The 22,056-nt window shown below is 36.1% G+C and overlaps 1 protein-coding gene and 1 long non-coding RNA gene across 3 annotated transcripts; one reads left to right on the forward strand and one right to left on the reverse strand.

Moving 5' to 3' along the window:
* Window positions 1–3,147: 3,147 nt before the first annotated feature.
* LOC117322137 lies at window positions 3,148–4,960 on the forward strand. The gene is made up of 4 exons (XR_004531462.1): window positions 3,148–3,273; window positions 3,765–3,807; window positions 4,127–4,189; window positions 4,549–4,960. It is a non-coding gene; the product is annotated as an uncharacterized LOC117322137 (long non-coding RNA).
* A 4,154-nt stretch (window positions 4,961–9,114) lies between these two features.
* Window positions 9,115–22,012, reverse strand: LOC117322138 (pre-mRNA-splicing factor 38B-like). 2 transcript variants are annotated; one of them, XM_033876903.1, is made up of 7 exons: window positions 21,899–22,012; window positions 20,667–20,875; window positions 20,059–20,127; window positions 18,744–18,895; window positions 17,452–17,512; window positions 13,951–14,216; window positions 9,115–13,531 (listed from the first exon to the last, which is right to left on the reverse strand). In XM_033876903.1, the coding sequence occupies exons 2-7, from the start codon at window positions 20,820–20,822 to the stop codon at window positions 13,096–13,098; spliced, it is 1,140 nt and encodes a 379-aa protein (XP_033732794.1). In that variant the 5' UTR covers window positions 20,823–20,875; window positions 21,899–22,012; the 3' UTR covers window positions 9,115–13,095. The 2 variants fall into 2 exon arrangements, with proteins under 2 accessions (XP_033732794.1, XP_033732795.1); XM_033876904.1 differs by having other exon boundaries at window positions 21,880–22,012.
* Window positions 22,013–22,056: the final 44 nt, after the last annotated feature.

Raw genomic sequence — 22,056 nt, forward strand, 5'->3', positions numbered from 1 at the left:
GCAAGTTTCAACCAGGTGAATACAAAGGTCCGCTCTGACTGGTCAAAAACGGAAAACTTATATTTTCACTGCAAACTCTTATATTTTCACTGCTCATCGCTGCACTGAAAATATAAGTTTTATTAGTTTGATAAATAGAGAATACATGGTCAGTGTCTTAAAATATAAGCTGTATGTTGGCGAGGGTAAAGAAAGACAAACGTGGCGAGCCTTGGCGAGCCACTTTTGTTTTTCTGTCCCGAGCCAAAAATACAGCTGATATTTTACGACACTGACCATGTATTCTATTTATCCTGCAACAGACATAAAAATAATCATCAGAAATAATCATTTTGAAGTGAAACGGTGTCAAAAATGACAGAAATATGTTCGCCTTTTAAACGTAGTTTCACTTTGAAGTAGATCAGTCGAACTGACGCACGTGCTATGATTCCAAAATACAGCTGTTTTCGTCACTGCCGTAGGCTTATACAGCAAAAATATATACGGTGGGTGTATTCCGACAATGCGGTGGCAGTTGCAGAAAAAATTTCTATATTTCACTAGCAAAAATGCAATAAATGGGAATATTTTCCCTTTTATGGATTATGGATACTGATGTCTTTTTTTTTTCTAGAAGATTATTCGATTCAGTTTTATTTTCCCAGCTAAATGGATATTTTTTTTTCAAATCTTATTCTTTTCCAGGCTTTATTTCGTACAACTGTTTAGTGGCCAACATATGACGTCATATGTATGGTAATTTCGTCCTCCTGTACATTTTCGTGAAATTCATTCCTGCATTCAGCACAGCGGCTTGGCACGATTTTCCAAATGACTATCATTTGGAAAATCGTACCAAGCCCCTGTGGCATTCAGCATCATCACAAGTGATCACCTTTCTGTACAGCTATAACACCAAATGATTTCGCGATGGCGGACAATTTAAAAATAAATCAACAATAACCCCTGTTTTACGGTGACTGGCGACGGATTTAATACATATACCCATCAAAACATTATAAACGTTTACAGTTGAAGTATAAAAGGATATGTTTTGTAAAATTAACGAAATATACAGACCAGGAATGTCCATATACGTCCCTGAACAGATACAGATTTTCTATATATTGCACGACACCAATTGAGATTTATCTAACCAGAGACATATATAACAGATATACAAGTCTCTGATATGACTATGGTAAGATGTTGAAATCCGTTGTAACCAAACTATGCCAACCCGGATGTGATGCACGCTTACAGCCCCGGCTTCCTACCACCGGAGGTCGTGGTTTAATATACGTCCCTCGGATTTTGTAAACTTGGTAGTTTCCGTTACTATCTACTTACGACTAATATATATAAATCTATCGGTGTTTTGAGCTGCCTTAAATCACGCATACCAAGTCAATTGATTTACATCTCTCCTGTTGCTGAGCATCATTTCTTAAAAAGAAAATAATAATAATAATGTAATTATGAATTAAGAACTGTTATATATGACACTTTAATCAAATATCTCAAAATTTGATTTTGATATAAGGAAGGGCGCTGTTTTTCACGGTTCAAGTCATAAACACTTGTATCGAAAACCTTCACAAAATCAGACAAACCAAACGTCGGCAGCATCTTCACAGAAAAAAAAATTATCGGTGTTTTTTTTCTACATTATCGCTTGGCGGATTTTGGCGGGAAAGGCGAAATAGCACCGACCACGACTGTATGACATGAAACATACGTTATATACCCCCTGGGTAAATACTTTTACAGACAGAGATGAGAAAAACGTACATTTATACATACGTCCATGGGTGATGTAAAACACGTCCACATGTGACTTAATTCATTATGTAATCTATAAGAGGACAGCTTTTGACCGATGGTATACGTGACAGTACGACCTTGTAGTAGGCAGTTTTGTTGGTTTTAGTATTTAATATTTAGTTAACAGTGCCCGCTGTGCTTTGTGCTTATAGTTAAGTAGGCATCCGAGTGTTCAGGCTCTGCACAGGGGCTCGTTAAAACATATAGGGATACGAATGTATATATTTCATCTCGTATATCATATAATTTGTAACGAGCCCCTGTGTGCTGTACAAAAATGTAATAAATACATTGACCATGTGTAGGTAATAATTATATGTAATAAAGGAATTGAATAAGTAATAAGGTATGAACAAGGAATGGAATGGTCGAATGGGTAATGGGAAATGTTTGATAATTAGCTCTGAACCATTTAAAGTGTTAGTTATAGTATATAAAGAGGAAACGAATAAGAAATGATGTATTCGAATAAGTAATGAAGGAATTTAATAAGTAATAAGTCATGGCTAGTGAATGGAATGATCGAATGAGTAATGAAAATGTTGTACATTTGTATTTAGTTTTTAACCATTAGCCGTGTTAATTAGCAGAGACATATATACAGTATGTCTCTGTAATTAGCAAAGATAAAACGAATACATGTACATGCGATATAAATATGCTAATTAATTTAGTATTGATGTCGTGATACAAATTACATTATTCGATAATTATGATCCGTGATATAAATATAATAACTGTTTTGTTATTTTCACCATATGACATCAATAATAAGATACCTAGCTACAAGACACCCGACCATGCATTATATATTACACACACGCATATACAAACAAACACATACCTGTTCATTTGTATATTAGGGTTAAATATTTTAGCATTAAAAACACTTTATTGGCTAATAAAAACCGAGTATTCGGCGTTTGAATTAACCATAACAATTTTCCAAATGAAAAAAAAAACTCAAATCATTAAAACAGAACGATATCACATAGAGTACTGTAACGTTATGATGATAACTTAACGCAGACAGGGACTTAGAATTTCATTCTACGTCTACTGTATGGTACAGTGAGTTCGTTTGTATTGATTTAGCCACGACGGTAGACCTAGTACAAGCCGCGTTATATTCTCGCCTGCGGTTATTTTTCGTACTGAGGTAAACGACCCATGACATGACCTAGAAGTCCACAGCCACGCTTTCGGTGTAAACAAAGATGACTATTTTTGGCACATATTGATAGACCAATAGAATTCAATGTCAAAGGGCGTGTCAGAACGTGCGCGTCTTCCGAAATACTATAACGGCATATTTGATTGGTTTAAAGCTGTTAATGAAATGTTAAACATTTGTTGATTGGTTGAATTTAAGGTGCGCGGGTTTCATTCTCTATCGTACTCTGAACCGTTAGCGTCACTTGAAAATTACTCCCGGGTGTAGAGTACTGTTACACAAACAAGTTTTTGGTATGTATTTGAGTTTTTTGACTGAAAAATTAGGATATGTTGTTGCATATGAAATTTATCTGATACATAGTTTAGAATTAACCTTGTTAATCAGAAAATTTTCTCACAGTTCTTCTTTAAAGAGGCCTAACACTTGTTCACTTTTTGGAGGGGTCATGTCGGGTTATGTTTTCGATGATCCATAAGCCTTAAGTTGCAAGCTCGCTTTAAGTGATGTTGCAAATTTCTCGGCTGTTATTCAGGTTCAGTAATCTTAACATTCTGTTTTACTGTCAGTATTTGTTAGTTATTAAGTGATAAAATGGAGTAAAAATAAAAATTACAAGAAAAATATGTATTGTGTAATGGAGATGGCTCTATGAAAACAAACATGGCTGCTTGTTTTGACAGATCTACCGATCTAGACAAGTCGATCATTTGGTATGATAACCATTGTCTTTCCATGACTGGCATTATACTTGATGTTATTAACTTACTTTGATTTATTTCAGAATCTCGGAAGTTTTTAAAAGCTCACGATGGCAGCAAGGAAAGGTACATTATTGGTTATACATGTATTAATATTGCAGTTGAGTTAATTAATTTGTTGTCGACGTATACAATAATTTATAAATAAAGTATACAGCGAACGCACATGCAGGATAATCACCGACTACATGTACACAAGGTGTATTTTTTCTATGTATGTACAGCCAAGGCTTTTGTTGCATACTTGCATTTCGTTCAACAACAATTTGTGCAACATTTTTCCTTTTGAAGAGAAAAATTCATTTCGTTTTAGTTTACCAATTAAACGTCCCCCGAACAAAAATTTGTACTCCCATTTAGATCTGCTTACTCTTGCTTTCAACAGCAGCAGCAAAGTCTCCAGCAAAGAAGGCGGCAGCAAAGCCAAAGAAGGGCGTGAAGAAAGGAGGTATGTTTGTACATTGGTATATCGAACATTAAAAGTAAAATTTTATCAAGACAGTTGTATACACCAATTAGTGTTTGTTTTGATATAATTAACTTTATTACAATAAAGTCATTTTTAAGCTCTTGCCACACCAGACCCCAGTTTCATCATTATTCCTTAATTAACTTTGTTTATATTCCTAATCTTAAAATTTTCTAAAGGAGAGCATTACAGAAATTTATTATTGTCTTAAATTATGTATACTTCTGGTTATCACTTATCATTGCCAGGGGACACAAGACAAACTTCCTCAGGGAGAGGCAGTGTCAAGGGCGATACAATCACATGTGTTTAGCACAGGTTTTATTTCCATCACACAGGTGTAAAAAAAGCAAAGAAGGCAGCCCCTGCAAAGAAGGCAGCAAAGAAAGGAGCAAAAAAAGCAGCAAAGAAGACCGGAAAAGGAAAGAAGGCAGCGAAGAAGTGAAGCTAGCTCCATTTCATCGCAATGCCTTGTCATCATCCAGCCATTACTGTTCATTCATCTGTTGTCTTTCTTGTTGACTGAGGCGGGTGTTTTGTAATGACATTTTAGTAATATATGTTTTATTGACTGTAGATAATTTATGAAATGTAGATTTTTATTCTTTTAAAAAATATGGATCTGGACATTAGCCTGCATCGTTTCACGCATGCTTAAACATGTAATGATTTTTTTAAGCCATGAACATTAATTTGGAAAAAGAAAAAAAAAATCCACCTCATATTTATCAACGGAATCCGTTGCAGAAATACTCCTGTCTTAGAATGACATATTGTCAAAGCTAAGAATTCAAATGTGTGTAATAAAACTAAATAACAAAAAAATGCTGACATTTCTTTTTATATTTCCCTATTTTTCTCTACTTTGACGACCACTCTATATACCTCATGCATAACTTCCATATGGGAAAAAAAAAGCAAGTGACTTCTGTATCGATTGAAGGGAGATTTATATTGTTATACTCCTTAGAAGTTTGTAACAAAATTGATAGGGGTATACTGAAATTAACTTGTCTGTGGAAAGAAAAAGTCCAAACAACTAAACTTGAGAGCCAATGAAACTGCACAGGAATATTGGGGACCTTGTGTAGCAGTGCATGCAAATTTTCATTTAAACATATTTTGGTTACTATGATAACTTTGTCACTATGCATAAGTCCTTTTAGCCCAACATAAAGTTGTCTCCTGCCTTATCGGTCAACAGTTAAAACGTTTCCCCGAGGCCATAGTTCATCGGTTGGTCCCTAACACAGAGAGGGAGAGTTTTGACAGTTGACTAATTAGGAATGAAATAACTGTTTTATTACCTGAATAACCCACTGGATTTCACATATAGGCTATTTCCTTTTAGTTCGGCCAAAGAATGCGTAAAATTCTTCAGTAAACTTAATTACAGCTTTGGTGCATTTTTTAATTCCAAAGTTGATGTTCCGTTGGTCTCGCAGAATTCATACAGAGCCTTTTATGACATTTTATGTGGTAGCTGAATCCCTGTTTTCAGTTACATGTAGATACAACAAACCCTGATTGGAGATTTCTTCGAACCTTTCTGACTTTGAACCTAGACGTTGCTAGTTATACTGTTTACAAATCACGATCAGAAAGATGCTTTATCGTAATCATTTGGGTGTTTAGGCACGTGCAGATGTTCCTCGCCATTCAACAGGCAAAAATATTGACCGATCAACTGTCGAAAATGCTTCATTTACATTTATATAGAGGGTCAGTTAACAATGCTAGATGTCTGTTCAAATCGCCCTACATCCATGGTCCATCAGTCTTTGTTGTCACTATTTCTTCAAGGATATTCCTCAACTGCACAGGTAGGTGTCCTTTGATCTCTAGTTGTGTCCATTCAAATTTGATTCTGATCAAGGGAAAACAAAATCGTCAACTGGCAGCCATCTTGGATTTTGTCAGTTTAGTTTGTTACCTGTTTCTCCTATTCTTAGATTTCATGTGAAGGTTTTCTGATCCGATTATTTATAGTAAGAGGAAATCAGAGAAAAGATCAGCAATATGGAATCAAAGATCCAAGAACAATTAAAATTGAATGGGCACAACTAGGGAGCAAGTGAAACCTACATGTGAAGTGAAAGAAATATCCATCCAGTGCACTTTCCAAGATATATATAAACAAACTTCAATTATCAAAAACAAGATGGCTGCCTGTCAGCCATTTTGTTTTCAAAATCAGTCTAAAATTCGAAGCCTACATGTGAAGTTTTGAGAAATATCCCTCCAGTACTCCCAAGAAAAAACAAAAAGGATTGTTTACAGACATGGGGCAATTTTAATAGCCCGCTATCTAAAAATGTATGATCTTGGGACAATCAAACACTGCAGTAAATGAATTAAGGGCAATAACTTTTGCAAAAATAGTCCAATCAAAATGCCGTTCAGGGAAATACAAATACATTGTACAATTACAATACCTTTAGTCATTCATACAGGTGTTATGTGTAGGCTTCTAAGGGAATCGCTGATGACTATACGTAGAGGCGTTATGTGTTGGTTACCCGAGGGAATCACTGATGACTATATATGGAGGTGTTATGTGTTGGTTACCCGAGGGAATCACTGATGACTATACATAGAGGCGTTATGTGTTGGTTACTCGAGGGAATCACTGTTGACTAACATAGAGGCGTTATGTGTTTGTTACTCGAGGGAATCACTGATGTCTATACATAGAGGCGTTATATGTTGGTTACCTGAGGGAATCACTGATGACTATACATAGAGGTGTTATGTGTTGGTTACCAGAGGGAATCACTGATGACTATACATAGAGGCGTTATATGTTGGTTACCTGAGGGAATCACTGATGACTATACATAGAGGCGTTATATGTTGGTTACCTGAGGGAATCACTGATGACTAACATAGAGGCGTTATGTGTTGGTTACTCGAGGGAATCACTGATGACTACATAGAGGCGTTATGTGTTGGTTACCTGAGGGAATCACTGATGACTATACATAGAGGCGTTATATGTTGGTTACCTGAGGGAATCACTGATTACTACATAGAGGCGTTATGTGTTGGTTACTCGAGGGAATCACTGATGACTATACATAGAGGTGTTATATGTTGGTTACCTGAGGGAATCGCTGACGACTAACATAGAGGCGTTATGTGTTGGTTACTCGAGGGAATCACTGATGGCTTACATAGATGTGTTATATGTTGGTTACCTGAGGGAATCACTGATGACTATACATAGAGGCGTTATGTGTTGGTTACCAGAGGGAATCGCTGATGACTATACATGGAGGTGTTATGTGTTGGTTACCTGAGGGAATCACTGATGACTATACATACAGGTGTTATGTGTTGGTTACCCGAGGGAATCACTGTTGACTATACATAGAGGCGTTAGGTGTTGGTTATCTGAGGCAATCACTGATGACTATACATACAGGCGTTATGTGTCGATTCCCCGAGGGAATCACTGATGACTACATAAAGGTGTTACACGCAGAATCTGTGGGGCGTATAGCTATATGATAGCGGTATGAGGAATAGGTTTCTTGTGGATATTACTGTTATAGGTTTTACGTCAAAGTCCCTGTGGGAATCGCTCTTCATACAGAGGTTAGAAGGTTCTAATAGGGAATCATTGTACATATAGAGGTGTAACATGTAGGTTCCAAAGATAACATGATAGAAAAATTTAATCTATTTATACAGCGATTCCCTCAGAGAACCTACAACTAATTCTATCTGGTTCCCTCAGGGAACCTACATCTAACCCCTGTTTATAGCGATTCCCTCGGGGAACCTACATCCAACTTCTCTATTTATGCATGGATTCCCTCAGGGAACAAACAACACTCTTCTATTTATACAGCGATTCCCTTAGAGAACCTATATCCAGCTCTTCTTTTTAAACAGCAGTTCCCTCAGAAAACAATGGGCCTGTATCGCTCGCATGACTCTACAGCAACTTTGAAGTTGATCGAGGTCATTTCTGCAGAAACTATGATGATAACCACTTTATTCAAATATCAGAGTAGGCTAGGTTTATTCATGTCAATAAATTTTCTAGTCCTATTCCAGCATACTATTGGCCTACTATTGAGAAGAAGTTGTTTGAAGATTTTAGCCTATTTGACCCATGTGGCCTTTAATCTATATCAATGTCATTCATTTGAACAAAATTAATAGCCATTCACCCAAGCATGCTACAGACCCAATATCAAGTCCCTGGGCCCATTAATTATTGAGAAAAAGTTGTTTGAAGATTTTAGCCTGCTAGACCCATGTGACCTTGAATGAAGGTCAAGGTCATTCATTTGAACAAAGTTGTTAGCCCTTCATCCCAGCATGCTACAGACGCAATATCAGGTCTCTGGGCCTGATGGTTATTGAGAAGAAGTTGAAAATGTAAATTGTTTACAACAGACTATGCCAGACAAAAGGCGATTGCAATAGGTCAACTGAGACAAGACAAAGTCTCAGTTGACCTAAAAATGTACAGTGACAAACAGCAACTCCTCTATTTATACAGCAGTTCCCTCAGGGCTTCCAAGGGAAATAAAGGCAAAGTGGGATCAGAGAGGACAGTTACTCAATATAAAGACCAATCCAACATAATCGCTCAAGATACTGATAAGACTAGCAATGGTATTTTTGTGGTCCTTGGGTTTTCCTAGCTCCCCGTACAAAAATATACTGCTATATAGTATATGTATAGGGTGCCAGAAAGACTTGAGACTTAAGTTCTTTATTCATGTACTTGAACTGAAATTTTCAATGAGAGAAAAGTTAAGCGAAGGAATTTAATCAAAGTCATTATAGCCATTGCTGCATATAGCATTTTCAGGAAAAGTTGATGAACGGACACTGTGCCATAGCCTAAGCTTGATCTCCTATCTTAAAAATTAGGAACAAGGCTTGAATATAAAACAGGATGATATTTTAATGCAAAGTGAACTACACAATGAACACTGTACAATAGTATGTTATACATATGAACATTATGGTACTTATATACTTCAATATTACCATCCCCCCTCCCACAACCTATCTGTCACATGTCATATATCAATATATGTATTCAACCTACAACTCCTGATTATGAGAGGGTCTCAGCATTGGCTACCATAAGTTCTCGAGTAAAATGTGATTTTTGTCATTCCTCCTAACACTCATTAACAAATTAAATTGTTCACAAAGTAAATATCAGATTCTCAAATCAACACATGAACACAACCACATTCATTCTCTGATCACATTACACATACATACCCTGGTACATGTATTGGTATTAGGGAATAATACACTCTCGAACATCTTGTGCTTCATTTTGAAGTTATCACTACTGCCAATCAGAGGTCATCGCCATATGAACCATTCCAACTTGGTATCAAGTACATTATTGTATTCATTTCAAGAATGCATCCTGACAGTTAAAATAAAATTTCTTACCTGGTATTCAGTAACCTACCACTAAAAACTGCAGCAATTTTAGCAGAACATAAATAAATGCTTTGAAAAATTTGCTTGCTTTAAAAGCTTAAAACAAACTTCATTGTGGTCAAAGTCTTCATTATTTCCTTAAATACAAATGGGCCTATAGCCAAGTATTTGCTTACTACCAGACACGTCTACATTGTCAAGTCCAATATTTATAACTTATATTTTCAAACAACAGATGATATGTGGCCGATGTTAGACTGAGAGAGGGTTTATTTGAAAACAAATCCAATTCCAAATTTCAAGAAATGTAAAAGGTTTCACACAGCGAGAAACTTTTGACAGGTGCCATGTAAATTCAACAGAGCCAGAAACTTTGACAGATGCAAAATGGGCAGATAAGCTAAAAATAACTACCTTTTAAAAGACCTTAAAAGCTAACTTTTAATCAAGTGCTGTAAAGAAGCACTACAGAAAGTTTGAGCTCAATGAGTCCAAAGGAATTCAAGCTTCCACCAAAATATTCGTTGGGACAACCCTTGACATGGGATGCTGACGTAGCTATCATTAGATGCAAAAACATGTACCAGTACCGTACAGTGTACCAAGTTTGAAGATACCAGTGTTATAGGGAAATAACGATCTGATTAATAGACATTTCACTTATCCTGTATAAAATATTGATTACAATCTTAAAGTTCAGCAATTACAGCAATGTACTCTTTCTTGCATGTGGGATCACAAAAATTAACAAACTACGTTTGTGTATATAAAATGCATCGAAAAATAAACAAGTTTAACAGAATGTCAATATCCTATTGACATCTGATAAGAATATCAACTTGTAATTAAATAGGAAGAAAGATGGGCAGACCTGTCAACGTCTTTAATTTTAGTCGTAAAAAGATAAAGCAAAACTGTTAAAACCAATACAACGCACTGGTGCGAGTCAGCATTTCAATAGAGTATCCACTACCCAGTTCAACTAAACATATTCACAATCCAAACACACTTACACACACGCTTACACGAACATACCCTTAAACACGAGTACAATCTCGCACAACCACACACTTTATTAACGTCGTGGTACAGACCTATTCAGAATTACTCATCAAAGGTTTATAAATGGATGTCACCAACTCAAGTTTAGCAGCTGATCACTCGGAACTGATCATGAGTAAGTGAGGTTTTGTAAAACTTTCACCAAAGGATGCTTAAGACCAAGCTTTGATCAAGTTTTTGTTCCAAAAGAAGGCTTTTTAAAAATTTGCATCATTTCCCCTATTTGGTCCCGTCCCTCAGACCCCTGAGAAGCCAGACTCACAATACTTAGAGTCAATTCGGATTGAAGAGAAGGGTTTGTTTATTTATCATTATGCTCCCCACGCCCCACTTCCTCAATAATCTCGCTTTGCTCAAACATATATGTCAACCCCAAATAAGAACTCAGATGATATTACAATCCAACACCTGTTCCTACCCCAATATCTAAACAATAATAGGGACTTCCCCACAACATGGCAGAAGACAGATAGACGAAGAACATTTTGGAATTTTTTTTTTCAGAACAGAGGAATTTGAAAACACCAGGCAAGTGAAGAACATCTCAGCAAAAACATTTAATACATTCCACCAAAACACCCTGCCAGTCTTTGATTTAGATAGATTGTTGCCCAAATATTATGCTGAAGCTCCAAAATGTACTTGCATCTGAAAAACTACTGTAAATCATTTGCATATTCATTCAGTTGAGTTTAAAGATAAAGTTAAATTATAAATGAATTTTACAAGTTTTCAACCCATTTTCTAGTGAATATGATGGTTATCAACCTGAAAAGTGATATTTCCCAAGACCAATGGTTGATAAATCATCACATTCACCTGAAAACAGGTCAAAAATTGCATATTTCCCCAATATCGGGGCCCTACTGCTCAGGCCCCAGGGGTCTAGACTCACTATTTTACAAATTGGTTCCCCTTATTTATTTAAATTTGGACATATACTTTTTGAGGTACAGATCTAAGCGAAAAGCTTTAAAATGAAATGTTGATGACAATGCCGCCGCTGTCTGAAAAGATAAACCTGAGTTTCCCTTTTGCGAATTTTCTTCACAGACACGACAACAATGATGAATACTGAATAAACATAAGCAAGTAGTTATTGAGAGAAGATTTCTTACCAGTACTATTCCATAGTCGCAACTTTCCAACAAACTTTGGTGTCAAAAAATTAGCAAACGTCTGTAACTTTATAAAATGCCAACAAGACCGAATTTTTGTTTTGTTAAGAAATTCTCCGATTTTAAATGTGGTAACTGTGGGTGACAGGAGTGTGTGTATAAAATGCCCTAGACAAAGGAACAGTAAAGAGATTGAAATAAGGGCCATAACTCTAGTGAAACTAAACAGTTACATGCTCCTGATACACTTGTGACCTGAAGACAGGGCTTTTTATCACCGATTTGGGAAAGGGCCTTTTTGTCTCAATTTGGGAAGAAAATTGGTAAATCGGGAAAGAATTTTTCAGGAGTAAACTGAAAATTTTGGGAATTTGGCTTAAATATGAAATAATTTCAATTGGGAATGGGGCCCATTAACAGTCCCAAAAAGCCCCCATAAAAAAGCCCTGGAAGTACACAATGAAAACTTGTTGTCTGAACCAATACAATAATTGAAAAAAAGAACCATTATTTTTTACATTTTTTTTTTATATTGAATGAGGATCATGGTTTGATTAGGTCTATCTGAAAGAGCCTTCTGTCGGACAAGTAAAATATCCACTAAACTGCTATCAATAGATACAGGTATATCAATTTAATTTGAATTTCGAAGTGTATTCAATGACTGTACTCTGGTTGTTTACATTGTAGAGATTAAATTGTGTATATTTAAACATTAACAATGTACATGTATCTAATTATTATGGACTGTGCTATTGCTGTTATCCAGCAACATTAATTTATGTCTATGTTGAAATTTCAGAGTGATCTTAACAGAATGGCATTTTTGCAAAGATGAAGCAGCAGTGACAAACCTATATGTTTACAAATTAATGCATACCATATATGATATCCCCAAAAAAAGTTGTTTATTTCTTATGTTTGAATGTCTCTTGAATTACTGTGTATCTGAGTTAAATACATTTGTACTTAGTGAATTAAGGTCTTGTTGGTATTTTAACTTAACAAGAAAACACCCAAGATTGGTCAGTTCCATCTAGTTTTTGATATAAAAAATGATAATTTACTTATTTCATTTCTTACGAAGAAACATACATTATGGAGTAAGTACCATGACATGACCTTGAAGAAATCTAAAGTAACGTGTAATGTTTACAAGCTTTGTCACATAGTTGTCATTATGGGCATGATTAGTACACTTTCAAATGAAAACTGACGACATGACTGCAATGGGTAATGTCTGAATGATGATATGAAATTGTCTAAAATAAATAATGAAGGTCAATGATCTCCATTCCGATGCTTTTCTCGCCCGTGTCGGTCTCTGTGTCGTTCCTTGCTACGCGATCTTGATCTCCTATCACGATGTGAATGTTTTGAACTCTTTTTAAGGTGTCGTTCCCTGCTGTGTGAGCGTTTGCGTTCTCGGCTCCTCGGCTGACTGTCTCTGTCCTTTGTCCGTTTCTGTCTGTCACGCTCTCTTTGCAGATCGCGTGCAAAGTCACCACCACTCGATTGTGCAGATCTTCTCGAAGGTGAAGGTCGTCTTCCTCTGGATCTGTGATGGTCTGGAGAATGTCTACGATGATCTGGGGGTGACCTGTGGTGAGGTGACCGGCGCCGATCAGGAGACCGCCGGTGAGGTGAGCGTCTGACAGGTGATCGTCTTGGAGATCGACGTGATTGTTGTGGCGATGATGTGCCTTTATCAGGGGACCTGCAGTATAAAATTTGTTAAATTTACTCAAATAAGTGGCCATCCTACAGTACACTGATCAATGACTAAAATAAAGAGTAGCTGAATTGAGCTGTGCATTAGTTTACACTTCGAGATTATATTGTAACCAAAAAGACCTGTCCATTTGATTACAATTTCGTAAAATTCATACCTCAGTGTGCATATGCTTTATTAGCAAGTTGTCCCCGAAATGTCTCGCATACACTACGAATATAATACATTGAAGTCTTATTCACACAAATACTTATAACTCTATAATACATTCTCCATAATAACATAGAGCTACTGTTTGAAGTTACAGCGACTATGAGGATAGACTTAAATGTGGGCATTATCTCTAAGTTTATAACACCTTCCACTCCTAGTCTCATACACATTATTAATTATGTTGTGTATACCTGCGTCTGTATGACATTCTCTCAGCCTCTCCAAAGCTAAGCTCCTCATCAGGTATATGCTGTGGTTGAGTAGTGGCGACTACCTCCTGCTCCTCTGGTTCAGGCCGGGACCATTGGTGGTTCTTCAGTTTCTGCATCAGATCTTTCTGCACCGGTACAGGGATGCGGGGAAACAATGTTGAGTACCACTCCAGTTTGGTCATCCACTGACGAATCATTTCGCCGATAGGCATCACATGGCCTCCCCCAGCCTTCACATCAATCTCCTGTAATGAAAGAACAAGAGTTTAACATTAGTGACAATGCGTAACCATGCGAAAAAATCTCGGAGAAATGTTATATGTACGGGTTTGCTCTAGTTTCCCAGTGGGCTGAAAGGTAAGTAACTGTTGTAGGATATAGTATAAGGAACATCCGAGTCAGACATTCAATAAACCTTCCTGGTAGCAGGAAGTTATTCAACTTCGTACACTGGACTACAAATACATTTCAAACCACTGATATATGCAATTCATCGTCGGATACCTGCAGTTAATTGCACTACACTATGCTACACTTATCACTCAGGGGGCAACTCAGTCAAAAATCCTTATTTCAATAGAGGCTATTTGATTGGCTGTGTCACATTTTCCTACCAGAATTTCAGCCAATCAAAACAGACCTAAGTGATGGAAAAGCCAGTTATCAGAAATTTCAGCTTATGTGAATGCCACCAAGTCTTTGTTCAATTTCAATACTCTGTTTAGCTTACTGATGCATAAATTGCATGCTATGCACCTGGACTAGCACTAACATCCCAAAAACATTGCCGTACTCGATCATCCCAAAAACTTTGCCGTACTCGATTATACTAATTCAAAACACTAAAGACATGAAGGACTTCTTGTCCACTCTTTTATCACATAAACTGCACACCTCCATGGGCTCATCCTTATCGTTATTGTACAATGTACTTATTTTCCTGACTTAGCTGAAAGGTCCTTATTATGAAAGGGCTATGTTGATTGGTTACTATTTATAGAGTGACATCATTGAAAGAGGATATTCTACGGAGTTGACCCCCGGGTGATAAGTGCAGCATAGCGTAGTGCAATCAACCATAAGTATGCGACGATGAATGCAAATTTGTTTGGGTAATACAGTCAAACCCACTCATTTCAATGTGAACCTGGAAATATCGAAACAAAATGAAGTCCTTATAAAATATCATTTTACCATTTCGTCCTGTTCAATTCGAACATGGATCAATTTCAAATTCAGGTGTGGACCATTGATATTGCTTAAGTAGTTTTCACTTTCAATATGTCAATGTTTGTTATAAGTACAACAACTACTCAAGAGACACATTCGTCTTGTAATGATTTGATGATTTTAGTAGATCTAGACTGTCTTCAGGGACAGTGCCACAGTAATCAAGAAACATTGACAAACACCTTAAATATATTTACATAAGAAACGGCTGTGTGTTTTACCAAAAGGATTTTAAAGGGGAAAAGTCATGGACTGATTGATTGATGAAAAAATGTAAAGTAGCTAAAGAGAGTATTTTCAAAGCCTTTGCTTGCATATGCTAACATAGAAATGGGTCCAACTTCAAACTTTTGAAATACTGACATATAAAAACACATGTACAAAAAGATGCGTAGATGACTGGGGACATTTAATTATGAGTCCGACACTTGGTCATGACATTCCAAATCCATGTTTACCCAGATACTTTGAATGTACTTGTATATATATAAATACAGTAGATTATATAACTTGTTTAATAAATAATTGAAAGAATTGTTCACTTTTCAAACAGATTTCAATGTAACTGGGTTCAACTGTATTAGCAAAAACAAAATCCTTGGTAACCAACAACTTGTAGAAAATAACTGATATCATTTTATCTTTGTCCAAGCTCACTCTGAAGGTTAATACATTTTATAGCAAGTATCTTCTAAATGTCTTTCTCTTCATTAATCTGTCCTGTACAAAATACTTATACATACATTCTAGTTGTCCCGTTAAAACGATATCCACTTTTGACGATGTCTCGTTAACATATGAGAATCACTGCAATTAACATAAATCACTTACATTTTGTGTGATATTTATTTTCATCTTAATATGCAAGGAGAGTTAATCGAGAATTCAAATCCTTCACAGTTATTTGTACAAAAATAACACCTGGATGACGGCCAAGCTATCAGCTACCGATCTTACAAAAGTAATACCTGGATGACGGCCAAGCTATCAGCTACCGATCTTACAAAAGTAATACCTGGATGACGGCCAAGCTATCAGCTACCGATCTTACAAAAGTAATACCTGGATGACGGCCAAGCTATCAGCTACCGATCTAAGAGTCTTGCAGAGTCAATGATTCTAAAAGCTCATCTTTCGAGAGTTTAAGGTCATTTCTAGATCAGTGATCGCGAAACCATGTAATCAGGATTACGTCTGAAGATTTAAATTCACAAAATAAAAGTATCCAAGTGATTTTAGTACTGAAGGTAAAGCTGAGAACAGAGTGAGCGTAGACAATATATGTACACAACAAAATTAGCTTTGAAATGTTTCTATTTACAAAATATTGTATACTAAATTTTCAATAAAACTTTTTGTTGCCTGCAGATTGCATAATAATTGGTCATATGATAAAGGTGTTAATGTGTGTGTGTTATTATAACCTCATGTCAGAGGTCTAAGGTCATTCCACGGTGAATTGGCCAACTTGCTATCATGAGACCAGCCCTCAGCGGGATCTAGAGCAACACCCTGCAGTAATACAAAACACAGTCTATAGTGAAGGATCTTGAAGAAATCATGTTTCAACAAAATAATCTTGCATAATACTGATTTTAAGTTCTTTATCATTATGTGAAAATGTTCTTTACAAATAAATATATTAATAGAGATCATGGAATCACACGAGAGTCAGATTTTAGTATAACATCCAAAACAAAACCTAAAGATAATATATAGTTACAAGATTTAGAAGACACATTTTACTGATTATAAATATCGAAAAACTTGAAATGTCACAATTACCATCCATTTCATTATTAATTGATAAGAATACTAAATAACCGAACATTAATGTTCGTTTAATAAAATCAGTTAAGTACATTAAAATGATAATTTGGTATTACAAGTGGAATATAAATCATGTCTGTGTGATACCAAAACAAAAGTATATGGTGCGCTATACTCACCACTACAATCATTGCCTCCAGTCAGCCAGAGGATCCTCGTGTTTGGGGAGGGGGGAGGGGATACATTATTCAATAACTCAGAATTATATAACACACATTTCTTTATATACTTTAATTAAATTAACATGAAATAAAATAATAAATATCTATAGATCAACAATCAATGTTCCAAAAGGTTAATCTTTAAATTTAAACACTTGTCTAAGAAGTTTCTTTGCTTTTCGTAGCACACTGCAATAGATTCCAGAAACTAGGCATGTGTGTTTAGCCTGAGGGGGGTTTGGGTTTCTGTACAACATACCTCCTCGTCTTCCAAGTATGGTTCATACCAATCCCATAGCTCCTTAGGGTCCTGTGTATATCTGTAACATAGAACCGACCTGTTCAAACACATACACAATCCAAGGGTGGTGAGGACTTTTTAAAGAGAAATTGAGTGGAGGAAGTGCCATGGGTGGTAAGCCAAGTCTCCAAAATCCTGTATTTTACTTTTGACAAATAGTATTACTATAGTGTAAAACAAAATAAATAAGAGGTCCAGAGGGCCTGCATCACTCACCTGGATAATTCAGTCATTTAAATGTTATTAATACTACCATTTAAATTGATGCATTTATGATTTTCAATTGAAATAACAACATTATGGCCACAGGTTATACAGATTCTGATTGGTTCGGGGCAGATTGAGTCCAGCATAGACACGACACACATGTATATAAGATAAGATATAAGATCAGTTTTATTCTGATTCAGGACTACATTAAGTCCTCTATACCAGACTCACAATAGATACATAATAGATTAATATATTAGATACTTTATCTGGTTACATATATATTGTTCTCTATATTCTGATTGTAGCTTTATAATTGAAATAAAGTTCTTGATTTCTCCAGTGGTTGTCCAACTTTATTTTTAGAAGAATTAATATTATATACATACTGAATCTTGGCTGCTTCATGAATCATTTTTATGCAAAAATCCATTTCATTCATATATATACTGTGGAGAGTATGGTGGTTGCAATACCAGGGAGATTTTGTGTTGGTCAAAAAGAGTCAAAGCATATATAATTGAGCTGTTCACACTTCTTGTTTCACATATGTAACATTTAAACTTTATGATTCCAAAGAAGAAAGCAAATCACATTAAAGACAAACTTTTGACTTCCTTTAACTAGGCCTTCCCTTCTGGCTCTTGTGGGGGAAGATTTTAAGATATGCCATATTCAGTTCATGTTGCCCAAGGACTTTTAATCAAAATCCTGAATACATGTATCAAAACATGGGAAAATTTTACTTAAATTTTTTAGTACATGTTTCCAAACATACAAGTACAATTTTAATCAAAATTCAAAATACATGTATCTAAAATATATACAAATAAAGAAGAAATATTTCAAAGAAATCCAATTTTCCTTTGGAAGCGTATAAGTATAATGCTAATAATATTTAATTGCAATTCATAGCTGTTCAATTGTTCTGCAATATATACTGTCTTTAGAATGTAACTTCAGAGCTATCTATACAATCTCATAATGTAATTCTTCAGTGAGAACTTGATGCCATGATGTTGGTAAGTAGTGAGCCTTACCTGATGTACATGAATCCCAGGCCACGGATAAAAGGAGAGTCCTGGTGTGTTATCAGTCCGGTCAGTTGTTTACGGGTCAGTCTCAGTGTGAACAGTTTGTACAGCAGACAATAGGCACTGGACACTATCCCTCCAGCTCCTACGCCTCGCACCTAATAAATGCAGACATCATATACAGGTACCAGAAGAAGGATATTAAAGAATTAAGCTATATTTCCCCTATTCGGCCCTGTTTCTCCGGCCCCTAGAGGGACCAGACTACCACAGTTTATACCAAATTGGTTCCCATTCACTAAAGAATGCATCAGAACAAATAGAACTAGTAACAATTTAAAGGATTTAGCTGTATTTCCTTTACTGGGCCCTAACCCTTCAGCCCCAAGGGAGCCAAACCCTCCATTTATCCTTTGCTCAATATTGCTCATGAACAACTTTCTTCAAAACCCATTCAGTTATTAAGGATTTGTAGCGACTCAAGGAATTGGATCTATTTCATCTATTGGGCATGCTCCTCTAGCCCCAGGGCAGGAGAGTTATAACCTGTTTATACAATATTGGATGCCATTTGTCCAATAAAGCCCCAGACAATTTCATCAAAATCCATTCCTCGGGCCAGGTGACCTGATTTAACTATCAATTTCCAATTATTTCAATCATTTGACAGGTGATGAAAGCCTACATATGATTCATACTGGACCAACCAAGTCATATCAATAGGCCCAGTACTGAATGGATCTTTTAAAAATTTTATCTGTAAGTTTCCTTTGGTCCCTACTTTTGGCCTTTTGATTTTGATCAGAAAAAGAAAATGGCTGTCAGGCAGCCATCTGGGATTTTGAAAATGAAAATTCATTTTCGCTCTTTCTCGAGAAGTACTTAATGTATTTTTACCAAATTACATGTCGCCTGTCAGCCATTTTCTTTTCCCGATCAGACCCAAAATTGAATGGGCACACCACAGATCTGGAAACACCTGATGTCTCAAATTATAGGCATTAATAAATTCCGCAACTTGACTAAGTTTGAACGACATATATTTCACTTTCTAGCTAGTACTGTAAGGTCTGTTCACTAAGTGGCTAGTCCTGTAATGCATCCATGACTTTGACCATACAACCTCTGAAGTTTGTCAGAAATCTAGCTTATATCAATGCCTACCACATTCAAATGTACATATGTACATAAAATACTAAATGCTTCCAATAATTAGCCATTACCACAAGGACTGTTGGCCATCTACTCCTCATTTCTAACCCCAAAAAGGAAATTCTCATTAAGGAGATAGATAATGGTCAAGTAAGCTATACATACGTACCCCTCCACACATGCCAGTCTGGCCTGCTGTTTTTCTGCTGCCTCTTTCCCAAGGTTCTAAATGTTCTACCTGAAACAAACAAGAAATCCCTCTGGGGTCAAGCCTTTCACCATTAAATGATCTTGATATAAAGGCTGATCTTTTCTCTACATTTCCCTTCTTTCCCTTATTCATCTTAATCATTTGCTGACAAGGGGAAACTGCATATGAAATCTAATAAAGACATTCTGAGAAATATTGGTAACAAGGTTTAACTGTCAAAATCCAAGATGACCTTATATGAAATTTGACTATGATTGATCGAGTATGTGCTTCTCCAGAAATAGCAATGACAACAATTGTTGAAGAACAGACGGACATCACACTGACGCAATACCAAGAGAGATTTGAATAGTCCACCATTATCAGAAAAGAAAGGTGATTAGAATATGACGATGGTGGCCTAATAATTAACCAATATAGATGATGTTGAAAATTAGGATCCTTTTAAAAAATATGGAGGATAGCATTGGCAAGAATGTGATGAACAAATTCTTGTCATAACTGTTGAGAACATTTAGTAACTTACATGAAATACATTTATCTATTATAGAAATACCAGCACTTACTCTGTAATAAATTTCATCAATGACTTCATGATATGTTTTCAGTTCATACAAGTTGACCTTGAAGTAAGGTGATGACTGTATGTTTGTCAATATCAGTGGGTTCATATTCATGGTTTTCTCATTACCCCAGATTGGTAACGGATTGTTTGGTGCCATGGTCTTGTGTGTCACACAACTCTCTCGAAGGAGGTGCAGGAAGAACTTGTTACCTGGAAAACAAACCAATTATGTACATGATCTTTTCAGGTCTTGAACTCCCTTGGAAAGGGGATAAACTCTCAATTTTGCCAGATAAATTGTATTTTTCAATTGATGTAACTCTACTGGACAGAAAATGTCAGTTATTAAACAAATTTGAAAAAGGTTGTGTTTCAAGTTATTTTGATATTTATAATTAGTAACAATTACATAACCTAGTAGGCTATAATAGAGAATTTGTGTATTATATTGCAAGTTTGTGGTTTTCCATGACCTAATTATCAATCTGTTGCACATGTAAGACCATTCAACTCATTGGAAAATCTTGACAACATTGTCTGAAATGTGGAATATCCTGAAACAGATGTACATATTATACTGTTGAGTGTTCTTAAAAAAATATCTATAGTCACATCTATTAAACAGTCAAAAATGATACTCTTTGTTAATACCTTCGAGACTTTTCATGAGTTTTCAATGCATAATTTTGGAGTCCTTTTTGATTATTTTTCCCACTTATTTCAGAGACAATCTTGTCTCTGTAATGAGCGATTCAAGCCGAGAGTTCCAAACCTGTACAGATACAATATTTTATCCTCAGTGTGGCTCCAAATTACAAACTCAAAACATATATCTTGTGAGCGTGCTTACGACGGTTTATCAAGTAAGTTTATAGTCGATATTTTAAATTCAAATATACTTTATATTGTCGCAGGTTCGGGTTCCCCGATTGTACGAGCTGATTTGAGTCCTTCGTAGACAAGTTAGTAATTCATGTGGGTTCAATATTCATTGAAACAATAATTAATTTCATTGTCTTTCAGTTAAACAATGTGCTTATAACAATAACGACACAGACCGCCTTTCGCGGAGAGAATAGGTTATGTGTAATAGCGGTACTGAAGGCGCCCGAGATCAGACCTCAGATCTGGGAGTGGGCCATGCCACTGGCCTCTGTGAGTCATTCAGGAGGCACAACTAACAGAAAATGAAGGGTTTTCACTAATTCAATTACTTATTCATTTGCCACGTACGTCGTTAAAACACGTTCACTGTCCAACTGTCGCTATGTGTTAACTTCCATCAATGAGGTCCAAGTAGATCGTTAAATCTTCGTTGTTTCCACACAGGAAGTACTGTAACTGTTGTCAGCGCCCCCTATAGAAATTAAGAAGCAAGGGAGGCGACTTCG

Source organism: Pecten maximus, chromosome 2, assembly GCF_902652985.1.
Source record: "Pecten maximus chromosome 2, xPecMax1.1, whole genome shotgun sequence".
Classification (NCBI taxonomy): domain Eukaryota; kingdom Metazoa; phylum Mollusca; class Bivalvia; order Pectinida; family Pectinidae; genus Pecten; species Pecten maximus.